Here is a 22,861-nt window from a genome sequence, read left to right as displayed (position 1 = left end):
TAATTTTACAATGTAGTTCATCAGTCTCTTTGTGTTATTCTTGCTTGATTTTCTTTAAACAAGTGGATGTTGCCTGTACTAATGCAAAGCTCAGTCTATTCATACATCAGGGAATATTGTCTTCATTGCTGTATAGCCCCCCTTCATCTTAAATGTCTTAATGATCATTAAGTCCTGATCATTAGGACCCTGGAATACCACTCTTGATTCCTGAAGAATGTACTGAAAGTGGGTTTGATGGCATTAACTACTTGAAGCAGTTTAACTGACATTTCCCTTCTAAAGACAGGCTCTTACGTTTTCATTTAGAAAAGCTCTTAAGCATAGGACTGAGTTTAAGTGTGAGTACAATTCCACTGATTATAAGAGTACTTGCACCTAGACCTAAAAAAATGCTTAAGCAGCTTGCTGAATGAGGGATTTATTTTCTTTTAATAGAAATTCAGTAGTTCTGTTACATAGAATTGTAGTTATAAGTAAAGTATCATTGCTTTGTTAGTACTTCATGAAAAATAATTACAAAGTTTCACAATAGCTGAAATTATGTAGCTATATTCTGATTTCTTTTTTTCTTGGATAGTGCCAGCTAGAAAATGAATTTTCACTTGGTAGTTATGGTCCCTCAGTTTTTTGTTTACATGTTTTTGTAACTTACCTGTATGCCCCTAGGTTGATGCAGCTTATCCCTAAATTGTATCTGGACCTAATGAAGCCAGGCTGTATTTCTAAAGCACGTGTGTAGGCCTCGACAGCTTCTTCGCTTCGATCTCCGTTTGCCAAGGTTGCTCCAAGACGGTTCCATAATGTATAGTCCTGGTGTGAAAGTGAGTTTTAAAAGGGACATAATAGCTTGGTTTTGCTTGCAAAGCAAGGAGGACTGCAGAAAATAACAGTATCGTATTTTCTCTTAATTGACATGGAACGTGAGGTTCTGAGTCATGATTACAGGCAACTTTATGTAACTAGTACAATTAATCAGCACACAGCTAGAAATTGGACATGTATAAATCTGCTTCTAAATGGGACTGTCTTGTAATTAACATTTCTATTTCAGGTATTAAAATTTTAATGGATAAAGTGACATCTCATTAATATTAGACTGATCAAAAGGGGAGAAAGAAAATGGCTTGTGAAGCTAAATTCTTAAAAATGTGAAAACATAAAATGTACCTCTGGTCGAACAGTTAAAGCAGCACTAAATGCATCTATTGCTCTGTTAAATTCTCCATTCAGGTGGAAAAGAACTCCAAGTCCCGTCTGCAAGTCGGGGTCTATCATATCACCATTCTGGTGAGCAGCCTCCAGGTATAAATCCTTTACTTCTTCAAGTAATGAACTAGACAAGGGTGGAAAATAACTTAAAAGTTCCATCTTACAGTTCTTTACAAATATTGCAATATTGATTGCATAGCCAGAAATGAGAATCCTTGTAATGGATTTGTCAGAAGTGATATACTCCTAAAAGTTGAAAATAAGCTTCTTCAGCTTTATCATGACAAAGATTTACTTCCAGGTGCTGTTTTAAACTCATGTATGGAACAAAAGGGTTCACCTATATAATGAAGTCAAAGTGCAGCTATGACCCCAAGTGAGATTAACTTGAAAGCTTATTAAAACTATTAAAATTAGATGAGTTTCTCAGACGTAAAAGAGTTCTTTACTGGCAAAAATAGTAGTCATTCTTAGGAGGAATAGATCAAGTGACTAGCCAAGACCCCTGAAGAAAGATGTCAAAATTTAAGACTTCTGTACCCATGGTAGGCTTCACAAAACCTGTGCACTGACAAAACCAGATGTCAGTGGGATGAAGCCAAAGTAGAATAACACACTTAGCAATTAAGCAGAACTTGCATATTTTATTTTTGCTTATACTCAATTATCTTGTCAACCCAGGGCTTGTTAGTGATAAGGGTAAAACATCAAGCCTGTCTTCAAAATGACAAACAGTGAGATAGCCCTAGTGTTTTAGCTCTGTAAATGATGTTTATGCTTTTAATGGCTTTATCGTGCATCTCACAATTCAGAGATGCTTATTTATTGACCTTATGGAATCATGAAGAAGGGCTGCCAACTCATGAATTGTATTGTAATTTAAAATGGCTGCCAGCTCCCATTACGGTATGCTAGGCTGAAGTCAAATAAAATGACTACGCTACCTCTGGTTAGAACCAGAATGGCTTTTAAACAAGCAGATGCTACCTCCCAATATTTTCAGTGGAGTGGAGCCATGTCCCATTACAAAATGGCTACAATTCCTGCATTCTAGTGGCTTGGTTGGGATATAGGAAATACGATGAACAGTAGGAAGAACACATGTAGCACAGGATACAGGCCTGGTATGGATTTGGAAGCAGCTGAAGAATACAGATGCGGGATGTGGCAATACAGAGGCAGCAGACAGGGTCAGAAGGAAGTGATGGGAGTTGAAGGGAAGCATGTCTTTTTAGCTGCTTTATTATTTTTTTTTTTTTTTTAACTTCCAGGGGTGGCATAAGATATAGCCTTCTGTCACTAAACCAAATGTCCTGTGTTGGCTTCCCAGCCACTCCTGCCACTAGAGAGACATTGGGCCTTCCATCACAGGGAACGGGCTAGACATCTACAGAGTAAAGGGGCAAAGTATGCACCTTCATTTCTAGTGATGTCATTAAAATTTCCACCATCAGGATTTACACGGCATTTACCTTTCATCTGATGTCTTAGACATTCTTCTGGTAAGTGCTGGGGACCCTTTTTTGCTTTTTGCTATGTACTTGTATTTTGGATTTTGCTTTATCCAGTTTCTTAGAGCTTGATAGGCTTCTTGTTGATGGCCAGTGTTAGTATAACTTACAGCCAGGGCCATTAGAGCTTTTAGGTTGTTTGGCTGTAGTTCCAAGCACCTAGGCAGAAAATAAAAATATACTGAAAAATATTCCAAAATAATCTTGGGAAAAAACCCCACAAATAAAAATCACTCTAACAATTAAGATCTACCCAGTAATGCTTTTAAGGAGGGACTTTGTCTTATTTTTCTGTGATAAATGCATTATGCATATGTTCACACACGCACGCACGCATGTTGCTGTGTATACACACATATGTACATAAACACGTGCATACGAGTTTTGTTTTCATCCTTCTGGTTATGAGTAAATGTAGGTAAATTCATTTTTATAATATCTGTCTGTTGAAGTGAAGCTTCACGTAAATTCAAGCAAACCATTTAATATGCCTTGCAACTATACAAAAAGGTATCTTGAAGACAATTTCTTCCATTCTTATGACTCTTCTCAGTCATCCTGAATTTTCAGGTTTTCTTTAATTAAGCTGGAGCCAATCAACTCAAGCAGTCGTTCTATGGTCATATACCATTAACTGAAAACAGAATCTAGTCTACTTTGTGAACATCACCGTTGCTTGTTTCAAAACTGCAGGGATGAACAAGCCCTAAATCAGGCAGCCCCTTGGATCTCTACCCAGGAAAGCTGGTAAGCTACATATAAATAAGTTAGAGTATCCTTAAGTGAAATGGCTCGATAATTAACATTGCTAGTGCAATTGAATATGGAGAGGGTACATGCTTTAAATGGAAACGGGAAAACCTACTACAGAAAGATAGTAATAATGCTGATATTTTGGAACTGACATACTACATACAAGCATACTGTGATCTTCATATCTCTATCAACCTAAAAATGTTGTACATTTACTATTCAGCAGCTGAAGAGAGCTCATGCCAATTAAGGAAACCCCTTCATTAAGGGACAGACTACAGAAAATGTGCCAAGTGGCTAGAATATAAAAAAGGCACTTTATTTGCATTATGCCTCATTAACGTTTATCAGGCCGTGTAACTTTTCTTTTGTGCAACTACCTAAATTGCCAGATTAAATATTGAACTTATTTAATAAAGCAGAAATACTAATCACTAATCATCCCTCTGAAGTACTGGGAAGACTTCTATGTTTATATCAATGCTTTACTTAGTTAAATAAATGCTTCATGTTACAAGATAAGTATGACATTAAATATACCTAGGCCTCCACTACCCAATACTCATCAGACCCCTTATTTAGCAATTATATTCATCTACCTTTGGAGGGCGACAATGGCTGCCTGCTCATTTTCATTCTCTGCCTGTGTTATACCCAGGAACTGCCAGGCCTGCAAAAATTATCATTATTGTATTATTATGTTATATATACCCAACTGCAAGAAAATTTATGACTAATATCACCGTTAAGCAGCAGAGTGAATAAAAATAGCAGAACTTTCCAGCACTAACTACAGGTTTTTCTACAGTGTGCATACCAGCAGTACAAATCAATGCAGTTTTCAGTATCTTTGGGCCTGGTAGTATTTATAATCAGTGAATGCAAAGGTATTTTGCCAGTGTATGATCCCATGATGATTTCTTAGATTTGATTTACTGTACATTTTAAATGTTGGAATTTTATGGAAAACAGTGAAGAACAATTATTAAGTTGTATAGGAGGTTTAAGGGATTCTAGGAGGCCCGGAGATTCTCTCTGCTTTTCAAAGTACTGCTGCTTAGTTTAATGTAGCAATAGATTCAAAGGGACCTAGATATTCACACTGTAGATATTTTTCATGCTTCACAGAAATCAGACTTTAAATACATACTCATTGAAAACATCAATATTGCAGAAATTGATACAACTCTTAAGAAATTGTCAATATTCTTGTTAAATCAAAAATGTTCATCTTTTCAATAGCAGTGTTTAAAAGATAGTTTGAAAACACCAGGAAAAGAAGGAAAGGTTTGAAATATTGTTGCTTTTGAATGCTTTCAGATGATAACTTGGAAATGCTATCATTTCAAAAACAAATTCTCATCTTATGGAAAGCTCACCTTTCTCTAGTTCAAGGCATACACTGTTCCAAAACTGCTGTTAGCATTCAGTCTGTTTCAGTCAGTCATGACTAGCAAAGGTTTGGGCCCTGAAATCATTCCATCATTGCATGTTGAAGGGAGTCCCCTTCTCCTTTATCAGTAAAAGGCATGAGTAAATACCTCGGCATCATTGGGTTCTTGTAGAATAGCAGCCTCCAGGTATAAGATTGTAACTGGCAGGTCACCTTCTTTCATTTTTTTCAGTCCTTCCTCAAAAGCACCAGGCCAGTCTTTGAAGGGATTATCAGTATGGAAATAATAACCCTGGAGAAGAGAGATAATGTAGCCACGATGAAGCACTGTAGCAAGGAATGGCAACTTTTTAAAACTGGCTCACTGTTTTCCAACTGGATGTAAACATCCCTTGTTCTGTGAAAATGGTATGAGCTCCCCCATGAAATTTCAGTGACGAAAAGCATAAAAAGTGAGCATCACTGGACATTTATGCTGTCTTTATTTTTACTTTAGCTCTGAAGTTATACATACTGGTACTCACGTGGGGCTCTCCTGCTCGCATCAAAGATAATGGCAAGAACTCGCACTGCCTACAATAACGGCAGAACTGAACCTAGCATGAGCCTCGCACATCCAATTTGGTGGTAAAGAGCACACATCAAGCACTTCACTCCCTGCAGTGCCTGTAACATGTTGTATGTTCAGTTAATACCCTGATATCTTCTGTAAGCACCTGAATTTATTTCAATATTTTTTTTAATTTTTGCCTTTTTCTCTTTTTGCCACTGCAGTGTAAAGGGTGTATGCTAATACCAGCTACATAACAGAAATCAAATTAAAACATACAATGGAGGGAATAAAGAAGAGAGACAGAATCTCTATCATTTCTATTCTCAACAGTGTTTGAATGTTCAGATTTTTTTATTTGGTGCTCTTCCTTAAGTGCCCATCTTTAAAGATGCCCATAATCCAGCAGTTTGCTTTTTGATCCTTGTGGCTGAATTCAGGCAGTGTGCAAATCTAAATGTATTCTCACTATGGTAAGGTCTTTTAAGTCTACCTTGCTCACAGACAATTACAGAGGATGAGCTCCTTTGGGTAAAATTAGCTTCCAATGCCCAAAGAGTTTTCTAGGATTCCCTTGAATAGCTGAGGCTCATCTCAAAGTTTCACAGGAAGGATGTACTGTATTAAAAAACTTTGTAGTACCTTCTCAATGGTTGAGATGGTAACTTGTCCTGGTGCTTCCTGGTTCTCTGAAATCCAGTTTCTGCGAGCCATTTCTTCCCATTCTGCTTGCATTTTATCCCAAAACTCTGTGTCTGACTAGAAGAAAAAGAGGAAAAAAGGAAAGAAAACGAACAACAAAACTTTAAAGTGAAATGGTAAGCTTTTAATTTTTTTCTACCAGTGGTCTGAGACTGGCAATTTTGCTTAGCAGTATTAATTCTACAAATAGTCATACTGACTGAAATACTACTGGTTATATTTGGAATTCCTTATAATTAAATTTCATCTCTTATATTGGAATGCATTTGGTCAACAGAAAATTCTTTATCTCAGAGGCAGCGTGTGTCCTACTTGAAAGAGGATTTGCAGCAGCTTACAATGCATGTTATTGATGCTAATAGCAAATTGTTACATAAAATTTGAAGGAAATGAATGCTGCTAGTCCCTGGCCAATAAAAAAAGAAAGAAAAAGTCAGCTAAGTGTATATGCTAAATAGCAATAGATATAACAGTTTAAAAGAGAACAAGCATCCCACTATAGGTATATTCAGCATGATTTTCAGCTACCTAAAAGAGTAATGGCAAAGGTGTTTGCACAAAAGAATACAAATGTTTGAGGGTTTTTTGACATAGTGGAGAGATCTTAATATTGCATCGCATATGTGCTGGTGAGAGGAATCTATAATAGATTATAAAATTGTACAGTAAGGTTAACATTCATCTCAAAGATAAGAGGGCAAAAATATACAAGAGAAACAGAAATGATGAAAAAAGAATGAGATTTGGACCATTTGGACTGGTGTAATGACCAGAATGAGGCTACTGCGGCTACTAGAAAATGATGCCAAAACCCAGAAATAGGATTAAAAAAAAAATAAAAATAAAAATGGGAGAATCCAAGTTAAGGTGCTACTTTTTTTCAGCCTCCACATATTAGTCATAACCCCTGAAAACCAGTTCTATAGCAGAATATATGCTCAGCATTACCAGCACTTGCCAAATTCTCCAGTTCCTACAAGGTCATGGCCAGAACCTCAGTGAACTGACACTACTGAGGACATACTTTCTCACCTTATTTATGTCAAAGACAACAACACAAATAATTCTACTGAGGTTTAGCCAGAACTATTTGAGAGCGAGGTGCTAATCAAAATTAAATAAAATAGTCCAGATAGTTTGTCTGAATCTTCATTACAAGACTGACTGCTTTGCTATTGCTCCACAGCCAGGCATAATTTGCAAAAACAGAATTTAGTCTGTGATAGCATGGCTTGCTCAATCCTCCTTAGGTACCTGGAAAAAAGAAAGCAGGCTTTACTATACCTAGAATGAGTCAGCAATGAGAACATTTGAGACTAGGTGGGAAGGGCTAGGAGGACTTGTGCCGGCTAACATTGGGTCTGGTTGCTTATGATTACAAGGCTCTTTATGAACGGCAAGGTGTATTCCCTCCAGAAACCTAACAGGCATTTCCCTTTGGTTCTTGCTGTAGCATGTGCCTTCTAGTACCCAGCACTTTCTTCCCGGAGACTCAGAATTGTCTGAATTATGCAATTACTGGCTCTGTGAAGGTACTTGCTATGTTCCTCTGTGGACTAGGAAACAAATGTGAATAACTCACTCCTGGAGAGATTTTACTCTTTGTATTAGAAGCAAACAGAACTTGACAACTCTGTTACGCAACAACTTCCAAGGTTTCAAAATTTGCTTTCGTTCCAAATTTGAAGGAAATATGGTCTTATAAATAGCTGTGAGATTGTGCTGAAATGTCCACTTAGGGTTTGAAAAGGCTAGGATAACGAATCAGATGATTCCCTTTTTCACTCTTATCAGCCGTGACCAGAGGCACTTGAATCCCTTAAACTATCCTGCTCAACAGATGTCTCTATCAACTGTTTTGCATTCAGTGCAAATCTGCACTGCACTGAAGAAAAATTACTTGACCATGTTTTTACTAGCAGTAATTTTGAGATTCAGCATGAGGAAAGGAGTGGAAACTTCCCCTTCCTATTAATAAGTAAAACTACTGAAAATTAATTAATAATGCCTTTTAAAACCATTAATGCATAGAACTAATTATATATATATATATATGATGTATATATTGGAATTTTTGTTTTGTATTTTTCCCACAAAAATCCCTTATGGTTTGGAAACACATCAAATCACATTTCTGCAGATCATAAGCAAGCATATAAGTCGTTTTAGGTCTTAAGTTCAAATTCTGCTACTTAATTGCATGCATATTTATCATTCACACAGAAGTTCACTGTGTGCCTACTCCACTTAAAAAGCTAATAAATTACCATGCATTCAAGTAGCCACGCTTAACGTCTAGCTGTAGGGACTCAAAGGTGGAGGAAAAAATTTAATGGGGAGATATCTGCTTTGCTATTATGCCTTTCAACTCATCATATGCTATTTGGACACAGGCCAGGACCCAACTGTTATTTTGCAACTATAAGCAAAGATTTTCTTGTTTGGGCCAAATGGGCTCAAGCCCCAGTGACAGCTTTCTAAGCACTCCAGCATGAGGAGTTGCTGAAACTGGTATGGCAAAGCTGCACTGAGCGACTGGATCCGACACAGTCATGGCACCTGGTAAACTGCTGTAATACTGCCCTGACAAATACCGACGTCAACAGCAGAGCAGTTTTAATGTCCTTGAGCAAGAGGACCGTAAATATTACACAGTCTTTCTTAAAGCCCCAAGTCTATTTCAGCTGTCGTTAGTAGCAATCTTTTCATGGTCTTCAGTGGCAGGAGGGTTAAATTAGTATGGAGTGTTTCTGAAAATGTGCTTTTGCATCAAGACTGCTAGATCTAATTTTAACTCTATTTGCTATGTGTCTGGTGCTAATTACCTCATTTCAATGTTTTTGCTACCTTAATGCTGGCAAATTACTTTGGATGTACCAAAAGTCTTCAGACCAGTTGAACACGTTTTACACATTCTCAGATCATCTGCAGCAGTTAAGTGGAACGACGACCAGGAAAAACATTTGTACCATCTGACTACTTCCAAGCAGAAAATTCTGCATTTTGTGAAAGAGGCTATTTTTACTCTTAGTATTTAAAAATATGCTGAAGCAGTTAAACAAATGGGAGCCAAAGTATTTCCAGGCTTTTTACTTCCTATGATACAGTTAGAGGGGGTGGGGGGTGTGCTTTCTGAATACTGCTAGCTGATTTCTAAACTTACCTATTTTCATAACCTTTAGAATAGAATTTTGTTTATCCTGTAATGCCAAAAATTAATTTGCACTGTTCCTTCTTGACCAATGCATAAGGAAGGAAGGTTCTGTGGTTGTTCTTTCTTTGAATTACTGCATCGCTATACTTTTCTATGTGAAAGACACAGTAAGTTAAGTTTATGGGCTAACTACATAAGAATTCCTTAGGTGATAGCTTCTCAAAGCAAAATTTGAAATACGCTTTTTTAATAAAGTTTAGAGATAAAAAATGTATGTCAAGGCAAAGACTCCCGTTGTGACTTGAGAGAGTCCCAAATAAAATGCATCTGAATGACTCAGGTTCCTAGATTCCAGTTTAAAATGTAGTTCAGGCAGTCTTGGGGACATCTGAAAGGGATGTCAAAATAGTGAGATGGGAATACCATGGACAGATACAGAAAGGATTCTAACCGGTGTTCGTGGGAACCACAAAGCTGATGATTCCAGACTATGTTTTCCTAGGCTGAAATAAATTAATCCCATCTTCTTCCTACTATTGTCATATAGTTTAGCTGTAATATGTCCTGATGCTTCATAACAGTATATTATGCAGCAGATGGCTCATGTGACATGGTGTTGTAAATAAAATGATGCTGAGAAGAACAGCTCAGAACTTCTTTTGTGTAAACTCACAAAACTGTGTCATCTGCAGTTTAATCTCTACATCAGGGAAATGTGGAATAAGAAAATCTCAAAATTGTTTATTTCTATCTCTAAGACTTTTCTCAGTTGGAACGTTTTGCACTTCCTCGGTTTCATTTTTATTTATTCTAATTCATTACCAATAGGATGGTAGATAATAAACCAATCTTTTTAACAGAATATAGGTACAGGATGGATCTGAATCCCCATGCAGGCATTTAAAAAAATTCAGAAGTACCTATTTTTGATAAAACACAGCTAATTATTAGAAAGATTACATTAAAACGTATTTGGAATGGCACTTGGAAATCATAAAGACTTTAGGCTATTTGTGCTTCCCTCACATGTATAGCAAAGGGATGAAGCAGAAATCAAATCCGATTTCCAGAATGACGGAAAAGGCAGTGAAGTCTGCAAGCAAGCAATCACTGCAAGTGAATCTGGACCCTATCTAATAAGAAAAAAAAGCTAATTTACTTACCTCTTTATTCTTAAAAGATTCCCCAATGACATAAACATCTTTAAACCTTCTTAAGAAAGAATTACCTCACAGATCTTCATTAATCTCGAAGTTTGACATCTTAAAACCATTCCCAAAGCTCTGAAGTGAATAATGGGTGGAGGATAAAGTTTTGTGTCTCCATTTACTGAATTGTTAATTAATTCCTTTCGAACTAGGCCACAAAGAACCTGAGATTTCCTTCCTTTTCTTGATCAGTTTTCTGGCTAATCTTACCACTTGGAGCTTTCCCAGTTGAGGAATATTACAGAAACATCCAAAGCCTAAAAAATGAATTTTTGAACTGTATCTATTCTCCGCTTAAGAAAGTGCTAATCTTTCTGAGATGGGCTGCAATTTATTTCGATCACTCTAGCTTTCTTACCGCTTCATTTTAGCTAGGATGAAAATTCAACTCTTTTCATATGCAAATGGAATAACTGCTCTATAAGGTCTTGAAGAATCCTTTCCTTTACATTTAACTAGCTGGACCAAGTTTCTATTTTAAGCAGAAAGTATAATTTAAGACTGCCAGATACCCAGTTAGGGAAACATTTAATGAGATTCCTTTTAATAGCTGGTTTTGAGACTACAGTAAAGTATTTTAACAACCTGTCTTTGTTTCCTCAGAATGACCTTTTAACGTGCAGGGCTTTTTTTAACAATACATTCTCCTCCTTACTTTACTCTGTAAAGTAATCCAGTAGTGTCTTGTAATCTGTTGGCCTCAACTCATTCTTCTTCCTGCTGAATGTCTGGGAACTCTCCATCGCACGTGGTGTCTGGCAGTCACAAGAGTACTGACACCATTTGCTTAACCACTAACCATAATGCAGAGATGTTCATCATCAGATTCCCTGTGTCGCAATCACAGATCACAGCACGATGTGACCCACCTTACGGATCAGTCTGCAGTGCAATTAGGAACAACTTGAGCATTTTAAGCAGTGGCAATTGGAAAGCAGGTCTCTCCTTCCCTGCCAGGAGCAAATGTGTACTATGTGCAACATCAAAAAATCTATTGTGTGTCACCAGCAGTTGTTTATAAAGAATCTATTTGATCAAGAAAAGCAATGCACTTAGAAAATACATTAAAAGTGCATTCAGTGTATCCTTTATAAAACAGCTAACTTACTGATTGTGTCCATTTTAGCCTTGTACACTGAGAAGAAATTGTGTGCAGTGAGATCCTAACGAAACCATGGTAGAAACCATGCAGTCTTACCTTAGTGTATCGTGAAAAAAAAAAAACCCAAATCACATTAATTTCTTAAATAAGAAATTCTGTTTCTAGATAGAAGCCAGCATATGATTTAGGCCTAGTTTTGTTTGTTATCAATCAAAATTAGTCTAGAACAGGTCAAATGCCAAAACTGGAATTACAAGGAGTTCGAGGAGTATTAAAATACAGATGCTAAAATTTAAATCTAAATTCAAATATCCCTAAAGTGTTCTAGATTTCTGGGGCCAAATGAGACTGCAGTTCATTCTAGAAATAATCAGTTTTCAGGAGTCTGTTTCATAGCTTTATCCTTTCCACCCTAAAAACTCATTTCAGTGGCTGTTACATAATTCAGCCTGAATTCTTGCTTTTGGTAGGGTGCAGCTGTCTTGGCTTCTTGTGGCTGGTGATGGGATTTTGAAGGGTTACCAACTGAATCCCTGAGAAGATATGACGTTCAAGTTAGATGCTTAAGCGTAATTTTTTATTGGATTATGGTAAAAAAACTGTATGCCATCTTGTTTCTAGACAGGGTCAGGATTTCAACTGCAACTAGTGTAGGGCTACACTCAAGAGGCATTTTTCATGTTGGAGAAGTAGTAATAAGTGAAAAAACCAGAAATGCAATAGGACAACTACCCAAATGCCTGCATCTTTTCAGACTAAATTGATTTGTCAGGAAATGCATGGTTGCTGCTATATGTGCAGTTATCCATTACAGCAGGCAATCATTCTATTTAACAATGATTCTGAATTCCAGTTTCACTGTGAACTGGTTTGTGTCTGAGCTTAAACAACTGATTGCACACATTCAGTTGCTGGGGAAAAATATCTTTCACTCTCACACTTTAACTTTGGAAGTTCTTACATTTATGGGGATTTTTTCTTGACCCACTTGCTATAGCAATAAAAATCACGCTTGAAAAGTTGGTTCTGTCTAATCTTCATTTATAGCTAAGGTTATTATTTGGTTTTTTTAAGAGAGAAACAACTCTCTTATGTGGGTAACTCCAGGAAACATATCTTTTATCTGCTTTGAATAATTCAGTTTTGACTTTCTCCTATATATGTGCTGCAAGATGAATAAGAAATCTGTAGAACATGAACTGAAAATGAAAACAGTAAATGAAGCAATACCTCAACAGCTGCCTTTGCTCTTTCAAATTCCTCCTCCAAGGAGTGATTTCTAGAGAGAAGAGGCCCTCCCCAACGCTGCTCCTTAGTTGATCGTGCCTAAAAAATAAAAGAATAAATCAGAAAGGGATGATATACTCTCTTCCACATTTCTGAGTTATTTCCTTAATTGCCTAGAGCCCAAAGTGGCTTTTTTCTTGGGCAAAACTAGTTGTGTTCCAGCATGAATTCCTCATAATTCTCTTACAGTGTAGCAGAGATCATTCCTCATGGGAAACAGAGTAATTTATCTCTTTGAACTTTTCTTTTCACTCAAGATGTGTGAAAGATAAAGAGATATTCTAGGAAAGACAATGCAAGACTTGGTCTACAAAGGGAAGAGCTGACTGTTTTGTATAAGACTTTCACCTTAATTGTTCCTTCTACTGTATTATGACTGTGGCAACATATTCCACTCACTGTGCTCCAGGAAGAAAACTTCTCATTTTCCCTGGACATTTTGTAGTTTTCTTTCAGGTTCTGTTTGGGTTCACATTGAAGAGCCAGGTTTGCTATGGATTTCACTGGAAGGACAAATCCTTTTGACAATCAGCATTTCTCTCTTCTGTATCTTACTATCAGTCAATCCCATTGGAATTACAGAACAAGTTTCTCCCTGTTCTTTTATTATTTTTTTTTTTCTTTTCCCACAAAAGGCATGGTACAAAACCAAATAGATTTCAATGATGGCACAGAAAAGCACAAAGTGCCCTAATCTCGCTAAACAGAGCTCTGACTGCTAATCCCTTCCCTCATGTTTGTCAAAGCTTAAACTCATTAGCCACTTGTCTGACCATGGTCCCAACTGCATTAATTTACGTGATTACATTTCTGATGACTGTACTTGTAATATTCAATTTCAACGAGCCACATTGCTAAAAGACTAATTTTGCTCAGACTCATTGGGCTCTATCTGCAAGTGTTGGAATGTGCACCGCTGGGGTGAAACAACCAACACATTCCTGAGTTTTCGTATGGGTAAATGTGCAATGTGTGGTCAAACAGGTATGTCTGTGTGTGTACACATGTGGGTTTTTACCTAAAAAGATGACATTCATTTGTCAATCTAGCCCTAAAGTTTCTGTTTTGTCCCTGAGTTTTTGGTCTTTCTGGTAGAGATTGATGAAAGAAATGTATATTGGGTTGATGATACACTTAGGTTTAGAAAAGAGTGATTCAGCACGTGGGAGTGGGGGGGGGAGGGGCACTGTGCGTTCTTCTGTGTTGGCTTCTGAACGTTGTTACAAGTGACAGGAAGCACAGAGCATGAGGGAAGGTCTACACTGAGCATCGTTGTTTCTGCTTTCATGTCTTCTACCTCTGGGCCATGTTGTTTGGTAAATATTTTTTTCTTCCGTGAGGCAGGAAGAGATTTCAGGTTGTCATTGAAAACATTCCAAAACCCAGTCCTATACACAAACCAGTTATTTTACTGATTAATAGAATTTAGGGCAGAATAGATAACTGGTTCAAATTGTCTGTCTATACATCACATGATGGTATTTGTCACTCAACGTGCACAGGATGAAACTGACATTCCACAGAGAAGAAATTGATGTTGTCTGGAATACATGTCTTTGAGGAAGGTGCTTGGGTTTAATTTGAAGTTATCAAGAGACCTTAATCTTATCACTTTGTTTGCAGAATTGTTTAATTGTCCTTCTTGTTTCTCTTATTAATTTTCATTTTGGTTTCCAACTATCATTTCTTATTCTCTTTCCAGTAGTTTAAAGCACTTTTTAGTACCCCTTATTTTCTCTGCGGATACTGATGACTTCAATCAGATTTTAATTGTCTTTTAAATGATGTAAAGAGACTGTGATCTTAAATTTTCTCATTATGAGGCATTTTATTCAGATTTCAACCTTTTTTGTGTCTCTCTTTGACTCTCCCTCTTTGCTTTTTTTATAGCTTTATTTTTTCATAACCATACAAACAACAAAAGTGAACTCTATATTCCAGTATCTGTCTTGCCATTTCTCTATACAGCAATCAGGCGATCTCCTATCTCCCACTAATTATGTCTGCTTCTACATGCTCCTCTTGCCACAGTACTGCACAGGGAGCACTCATGTTGATATCCTCGTACACTCTGAGCCACGGATTCTTTTCAAATGGCCTTCCAGCGTAGTGTTGTAATTAGAGCCTGCGGCCTTGTTCTGACCGAAATGTATCATTTTTCTAGTGACTATGTTGGAACATGTATTTATACAGATGTCTTGGTCACTAGCTCACTTTCATGACTGCCTTATTCACATTTTTTTGCATTCCACTGTTGCATCATACACAAATTTTATCAGGAATGCTTGCATATTTTTTTTCAGATCAATAATACTGAAGATCATGGTTTCTCTTCGGAATCAGAGAAGAACTCCTATGTGATTACAATTCCTAGTAAATAATTAACGTTCTTGACATCTTAGGTTAGCCAGTTTTAATCTGTTTTAACAGCTGCTTTATTCATATTGTATGGTGCTAATTTAAAAATCAGAACATGGTATGTTAATTCAAACATCTTGCAGAATATCACACAGCAACATTTATCAACCTGACCTGTAATCTGATCAAAGAATTAAAGTTGGTTTTCTTGACACAAAACTCTGTTGATAGACATTAATTGTGTTCCTAGCCTTTTCATTATTTACGAGTTGGCTCTTGCAAACTCTTTGATTACTTCCACTTTTTAATCTTTTGTTTCCAGTGACTGCAGTTTCCTTAGGTCAAGGACAATACTGTAAATAATGATGTTCAGGCTGAGTAGTGCTGCAGAAAGGGAAAGTGAGCTTGCTGGAGCAGTACAGAGGCGAGGAGGAAGAGGACAAGGAGCACAGAAGTCCTCTCCTCTGCCCCATGTCCGAGTATACTCATCGTCCGCGCATAATCCCTGCAGAAATGTACTTTCTCCTCCATTAAATGCACAGCCGGAAGTCAAAAAGTAATTAACAGAACCCACATAAGCTGCATTTGCATATCGACAATGCAGAGTCATGTTCTGAGTTGTGATACCCAGGAATGAAAGACCCCACATGTAACAAACACGCTGCCTTTCACTAGTGCAGGAAGAGAGGGGATGGGCATGGAGTGCCAGCATGGGAGAACTTCACACCTCCAGCTGGTGATGGGGTGTCTCCCATAAGGGGAGCCCAAGGTGGGGTATGGGTCAGGGTGGAATGGGTTCGTCTGAGGCATGGACACTCTGCACACACTGTGGTTTGATATGCTCACCACTCTACAATGGAGGTGCTGTAGCTGATCACTGGCTGCTGTCTTCAGGGACAAAATCTTCCATTCCAATGCATTTGCACACACTTTCCTGTGTTTGTAGTCTGCTTATGTGCTGTTGGACCTTAACTGTTGGTGAAAGGCTTAAATTGTAGTCTTAACTTTTGAGCAGGTCTTCAAGTAATGAGCTAAATCTGTCCCTTGTAACTCTTCATTTCATTAGAGTAACTGGCACATTCAAGGAGAGCTGGGGCCATTAGTCTTACTGTAGGTATTTGGGAGAAGTGAGGAATAGATTTTGCATTCTAAATATTGTTGCTGCAAACTGCAGATTTCTAAGGTTTACAGGCTTTTGTTATGTCTTTGTCTAAGAGTGCTGACATAAAAGAGTTGGATACAGTTGTTTAGCATGTCAGCGGTTTTGTGTATGCATTCTGGGTGGGCAATAAAATATCTAAAATGCCCAGGGAGGTATTTAGAGAGTTAAAACATGAGAACATTTTATGCATACATAACTGAACATATCTCTCTCTGCAGTTTGTAATTATAAGGGAAAAAATAAACCTTCAAAAAACCCCAAACACTGTAGGATATCTCAGTACTAATAAAAGTGTAACAAGGAACTTTCCCAAATGGTAGATAAAAGGAAGAACAAAGATACTTTGGGCCAATGCAGTTTAAGAGTTCATAATAGGTAACGTATGATGTGAGTATAACACTGAGAAGCAAGACAGCCACATTCAGTGGCAGCCACCATGCTATTGCCCGTTCCAGCCTTCAAACACATTTCTTCCTCATTAATTCAAAGCTTGCCTTTGTGCTTTTGTATTGGCATAAGTGCTGGTAAACACAGGATTTTGTTAAGAAGATTGCATAATTTTAATGAAAATATGACCTAGTTCCTTAGCATTTCACTTTGAGGAACTAAATCTAACATGTCAAAGATGAGTGATGAAGGTGATTGTCTGAGAAAGCGCTGATGGAAAACTGCAGTGATTTTGACAGGATTAAATCTGTAGGGTATGGCAGAATCCATTGCATATGCAAAGGTTACCCTTAAATGAGACAGACAAGATCTATAGAGGACAAAGTATGGAAAACATATGGTTTGATAAAAGCTCTAACGTGATTTCTTTTACATGCAGATTAAGAACTCCGTCAAGACAGATGAGCCTGTTTGTTGGGAACTGACAACTTTGACAGTCCATGTATAAGTGGGGTGAAGCAGGCAGTGAATGAAAATACCAAATTTCTAAGTAAACTACAGAGAACAAGAATGCAATCTCACTTCAGGTAATTTCTCTGCACTAATTACCGGTTTAACAGCATTTCATGACTTGAATAGATCACAAGTTTGAAAAAAAGCTTATGATAAAAGAAAACAAAACAAGATATGAAATATACCAGAGCAACAGATAAGAATTTTATACTCTGCTTCTTTTTCAACTTGTTCAACTTCACACTTCGTTTTTATTTTGAAATACTGGTCATTTTACACAATAGTATGGAGCCTCCACTGACTGAGTTTATACTGAATTACAACTGAGGATTTTTGCTTCTGCAGTTATTCTAGTGGAAGATAAACAGGAAATAGACCATATAAAGTAAAGAAGTTATATACTAAATTTGTAACTGCTTTTACAGAAAGCCACAGCACTTACATTCTGTGACAGTCACTTGATTTATGCACATCTTGGTTAAGCACAAACTTGCTGGCATTTAGATCTATTAGGCTGAGGAACAGCCTCCTAAAAAGAGGTTAGGTGTACTTAAAGATAAGATCGATGAAGCATGTGAAAACACACTGCCCATCTCAAGTGGATGATATTATGCAACAGATCTTTTCCATTACTAAGATGTGTAAATATATTGCACAGAAAGAGAAGGTATCATGCATTACAACTAGTATTAGGCTTTCCAAAGTGGAAAAAAATCCTGTTTGTAATGCAGGGAAGTAAAGGAGACTTTTCTCCTAACCAAAGCACAGGAATGGGTCCTGATAACAGTTCTATTTCTGCAAAAACCAGTGCAGAGTCTCAGGAAATACTTTTGGCATTGTAGTATCTCATTTTTCCATTTTCAAATGAGGCTATTTTTTTCTATTAATTTCCAGATTTTCCATCTGACAGAAAGCTTTTGAAGTCCAGGCCTAAAAATAGCTGTGGAAGAGGAGAAAATTATTTTCAACTAAAAGTCAATCCACCAGTCAACTCTCTCTTCCCCCTACCAGTAGCATTGGCTGAACTTGCAATCATTCAGTTAAAAAATAAGAAGCAGGAAAGAAGATGTATAAGCAACCTGATCTACGTGAATGCATATTGAAATGTATGCTTGTACATATATATGCATACGTACATATCTAAAACCATACAACTCAAGTAATAATTTCCACAAGGTCCTGTCCAATATACAATATGACAGTGGAACTGGGCAAATCTACAACCTTCAGCTCAGAGCCCTCCGTATTAGAGTTCCTTTTCCAGCAGAAAAAAGTCCTTTGACCACACTGCTCTCCCACCTGTGGAGAAAAACTGCTAATGAACGTTGGTCTAATGATTCCTTCCTGTATTGTCAGCCATTTCCCAATTCCGGGGATTTCTGTTGACCAAGAGACCTTGAGGACAGTTATATTGCAGGCAGAGTGAACCATTAGAAGTTTGAATTTCAGAACTGGAAGAAGGAAAAACCCATGACGCTATAAACTGTAGTTTCAAGTCTTTCTGTACAGGAAGGTGACAGTTCACTGCAGTATTAAACCCATGTTTGAGATGCTGGCATAGTTAAGTGATTTTCGTAACATAATTTGGAAGCTGTGTGAAGATTCATCTGTATGAATCTTTTAACTGATGATCCTGAAAATATCTCTTAAATAGTTCTTCCATTATGTGAACGGTCAGCCAGTGGGACAATTCATACTTGTCTTTTAATTATTAATAAATCTGCCAAGTCCTCTTACCTGTGTTGCAGGTGCAAGTTCTAATTCTGATGTTGAATCAGAGTCCAAGGCACTCTTGACATTAGTCAGCTCAGGCTGTGATCTGTTTTCTGTGGACCTAAAAATAATGCGTTTACATATTCATCACTGCACACTAAGACGTGCTGCCTTGTGTCTTTCAGGTTCAGAAGCACATACTGATTAACTAGGTTATTTCTTTTAACTGAATTGTTTAACTTGCAGTTGTCAAAAGTGCCTGGATCCTTCTCAGTGTTCCCACCCTTAAGCTTTTCAGTCGCATGCAGACGATAGCTAATACAACAGAACAGCATCAGGCCTGACTCACCAGTAGAACCCTGGGTATATACTGGTGTGAAACTAGTATAATGGAATGAAGGCTTTGCCTCTACCACTAGGCTTCTGTTTCATAGCCAGGCAAAATGAGGTTATGCAAGGATATCAGGCTGTACCTGCAGTCAGTGTCTAAGAATCAAGCACCACATTACAGGGGTTCATCATGGCACATGTGCATTTTTGTGCTACAATACCCTAATATTCTTTCTCCCTAGAAAATGAAACCCTGAAGACCAAAATCAAGTTAACCGAGCAAAACTTGTGTAAAGCTCTAAGTTAATGAAACACCCAGATAAAGGGCAGGTTAGGATACAGGATAATATAATTTGGTCAGAAAACTGCTTATAATGTACGAAAATGCTAATTATGGTCATGCATAATGTAGTAAATGAGTGTTGCTTATGTATCAGGAAGGCAGAAGAATTAGTATACATGAACTGTTCCCAAAAGGCAAAGTCCAATTCTTCCCTCATTTACATCCCCTGCAATTTTAGTTGGGCTGTGTGAAAGATGTAATACTTGGCTTGGGTGTTTTATCTTGCCTCTTCCAGTTATACACAAAAATTCTGCCCTCTTGGTAGCAAAACCAAGATACACGGGATATCCAGTGACTGTCAGATCACTGCCACGTATCCTTTTTTAGTCATTTATCTCACGTTTGTAGTTGGGTTTGGATCACTGCATGCATCTATAGAATTCTCACCAACTTTTATTTATTAATTGCACCTGCTACTTTTCACAACATTAAAAATTGCTGGCAAAATGTCATTTTGTAGTGCACTTGCTTATGATACATTGTCCAAAAAGTCTGCTTAAACACATTTAATGTAATCATAACAGATTCAATAATACGACTTGTTATGGAGTATTTCTGTGACTTAGGAAAGCTGGACTGGAAATATTTTTGTAAGGAAAGCAAAAAGTTGTACCATAAAAGCTCTTTTGATGGAGCTCTAGATGATGATGTTCGCTCTGCCGAAGGGTGGACCTTGCTACTCCTGTCTCCGTGAAAACTGACATCATCCCATTTCTCTAGCTGTGTCTGAATATCAACTGAAAAATAAGAAAAGAAAATACAAATCTTCTAAAGAAACTACTGCAGAAATTTTTATCTCCTCTATTAAATGTATGTTATAGAGAAAATGGTGCCGCTGAAGACTGGTTTAGCTAAGGTCCAATATATAGAAATCTTTCTGGCTAATATTCTGTGAAAATAGTTGGGAATTCACAACACTTTTCTAAATCTATTACCATTCATGGTCAGAATGTTAGTGGAACTCGATTTAAAATCAGTGATTTGTATGTAATTTAGATCTGTTTATGAAATTATGCTAACTACTTGATAGTTTGGGATATTTTTAATTTCCTAATTGTAGTCAAATGGTAAAAATAAAACTTCTTTTAGTGAATATCGTTTAAAAATTACTATGTAGGCAACTGATATTATTCAGTCATATGCTGGACTTGCTTTGCAATACTCAGATGTTCAGCTCCTGTTTGAAGATGAAGTTCTCTAAAAGAATTTCTGTACTGATGAATGGAAAATTTGCTACCTTGGTGCAAATTACATTTACCTTGCAAATTTCTCAGTTGCAGTGCAAGTAATTTAGTCTGGATGGAACTAAATTAAATTCACCTTTTCTAAAGCTTATCTATAGATCATGCTTGGCAGGATATTGAGTTGTGTTTGGGATTTTTTTTCAATCTGTATAAATATAGTTCTTTTGTCAAGAATGGATTTTTTTTCTTTGTATGCATAGATACAGCAGTATTTACAAATGCAATGTGTATTTCTGACACCTGCATTCTGAAAAGAACATCCAGTATGGGCTGCCTCTGGTTTCTGTCCTTTACCAATTTCTCATCATACCCCTGTAGATTTTTCTACCACTTTACTCACCCTGCCTAAATTCTTTTTTGAAAGAATCCTTTCAAAACTTTATTTGCACATTTAGTGACAGCTTAATAGGTATAATGGCAAAGGCAAAATGTGTTCACAGTGTTTCAAGTTTAAAGTGCTTCAAGTAGTTTATAATGTGAAACAATGGTTACTCTCTCTGCTAAAATACGATGCAACAAAAATTCTGATGTTGCTTATTATTTTTTGATAGTAGCAAGGAGAAACTTGTGCTAAGAAGGCTATGCAGCACTGAGAAAATAGCTACACTCTTACCTAAATCTAGTGAAGACTTGTCTGCAACTCTGACAGTCTGGACTTTCTGCTCAGTATCCACACTGATAAGGTCAGAATTGTCTGTCTTCTTTCTGTGGGTTGAAGCTTTTAAGCCTTCACTTCTTGATGGATTCTCTGATTTCTTTGCTTTGTTTTGGGTTTGTAAGACAGGTTCACTAAGATCCAAGAGATCCAGACCTGTTGATAATACTTAGAGACAAAATGTTAGAATTCAATGTTATTTTAATTCAAATAGCTCACTTTTAGAAAATTTGGTTTAATTGGACAAAAAAGTTACTATTGTGTTGGCATTTGACTAGAGTAGGTGTATATTTCCTGGCTAAAGATGATAACCAGCATATTGAAGTATGACTAGGGATTTCAGGTGCTAAACTGGATGCAGTTTTAAAAAGCTTGATTTGCATAAAAGGCTTCTCCTCTGAAAATCTTAAAGACATCTTAGGTCTTAAGTTTATGGCCTTACGTAAGATTTTCTTATGTTGAGAGGGTTCCCTGTACAATTAGGCTTTTAGATAAGATTTGGTTTAATCTTACGATTTATCAAGTACTGGTAACAGCTGTTTAGGGCACAACTGTTGTGCCACATGGCATTACGGAGAAAGCTGTAGTAGTGGACTTCTTGGGTTATAAAGGAATAACAGTGTGTTTAGTAATGGTTTCTACCATTGTTGCTCTTTGTCTTTTGGGATATAAATATTGAATATCATTATAAATTCTGCTGCTATTTTTATTAAGGACTACATCAGTATGAAAGGCATATTCAGTCTCAGCTCTTCATTTAGAAGTTCCTTAAAAAGTAACATTTAAAATTCTTTAGCACATAAAAGACAGAAAAACTTCTTTATCATTGTTTTATAGGGCAGGTGATTTTGACAGATCAGTTTGTATTATCTCTTGCAGTGCTTTACCTGTGTTCTTGGTAAATCACTGCATTTCATCAATCTTCATAGAATAAAAATATTGTATTTTGTTATTACATAAATCTAATTACCCCCCTCCCCCACAATCTGATAGATATTCCAGGCAGATATAGGATCTACAGATACTTACCTTTTTACAACAAACACCACTCTTAAACAACCTGAAATATTTCTATTCATGCCTGTAGTATCTCTGACTATATATATAACAGGAAAAAATATCATTTACAATTGTTATTTAATTCAGTGTTCCAGTTTTTGTTATTAGAACTTGCATTTGCTTTAGACACATTAATTAGATGTGAGGGTAATCACCCAGCTGTCAATTATTCATTTAATAGTTTGCATGTATATAGATTTTAATTAAATAGCTTCTAACAAGCTA

The 22,861-nt window shown here is 36.9% G+C and overlaps 1 protein-coding gene across 2 annotated transcripts in view; it reads right to left on the bottom strand.

The window, feature by feature from the left end:
• The window catches only part of PEX5L (peroxisomal biogenesis factor 5 like), a 116,875-nt gene that overhangs the window by 6,871 nt on the left and 87,143 nt on the right, over positions 1–22,861 (bottom strand). For both annotated transcript variants that reach the window (XM_013295565.3, XM_055817584.1), the window contains exons 3-12: positions 21,536–21,745; positions 20,292–20,415; positions 19,030–19,126; positions 12,816–12,911; positions 6,062–6,178; positions 5,018–5,161; positions 4,076–4,146; positions 2,685–2,882; positions 1,171–1,336; positions 656–813 (exon numbers count right to left, since the gene is read on the bottom strand). In XM_013295565.3, the coding sequence (XP_013151019.2) occupies positions 656–813; positions 1,171–1,336; positions 2,685–2,882; positions 4,076–4,146; positions 5,018–5,161; positions 6,062–6,178; positions 12,816–12,911; positions 19,030–19,126; positions 20,292–20,415; positions 21,536–21,745 (1,381 nt within the window). The remainder of the gene's footprint in view (positions 1–655; positions 814–1,170; positions 1,337–2,684; positions 2,883–4,075; positions 4,147–5,017; positions 5,162–6,061; positions 6,179–12,815; positions 12,912–19,029; positions 19,127–20,291; positions 20,416–21,535; positions 21,746–22,861) is intronic.

Source organism: Falco peregrinus, chromosome 12, assembly GCF_023634155.1.
Source record: "Falco peregrinus isolate bFalPer1 chromosome 12, bFalPer1.pri, whole genome shotgun sequence".
Classification (NCBI taxonomy): Eukaryota; Metazoa; Chordata; class Aves; order Falconiformes; family Falconidae; genus Falco; species Falco peregrinus.
Note: the sequence above shows the minus strand (reverse complement) of the source record. Positions and strands in the feature narration are given on the sequence as shown.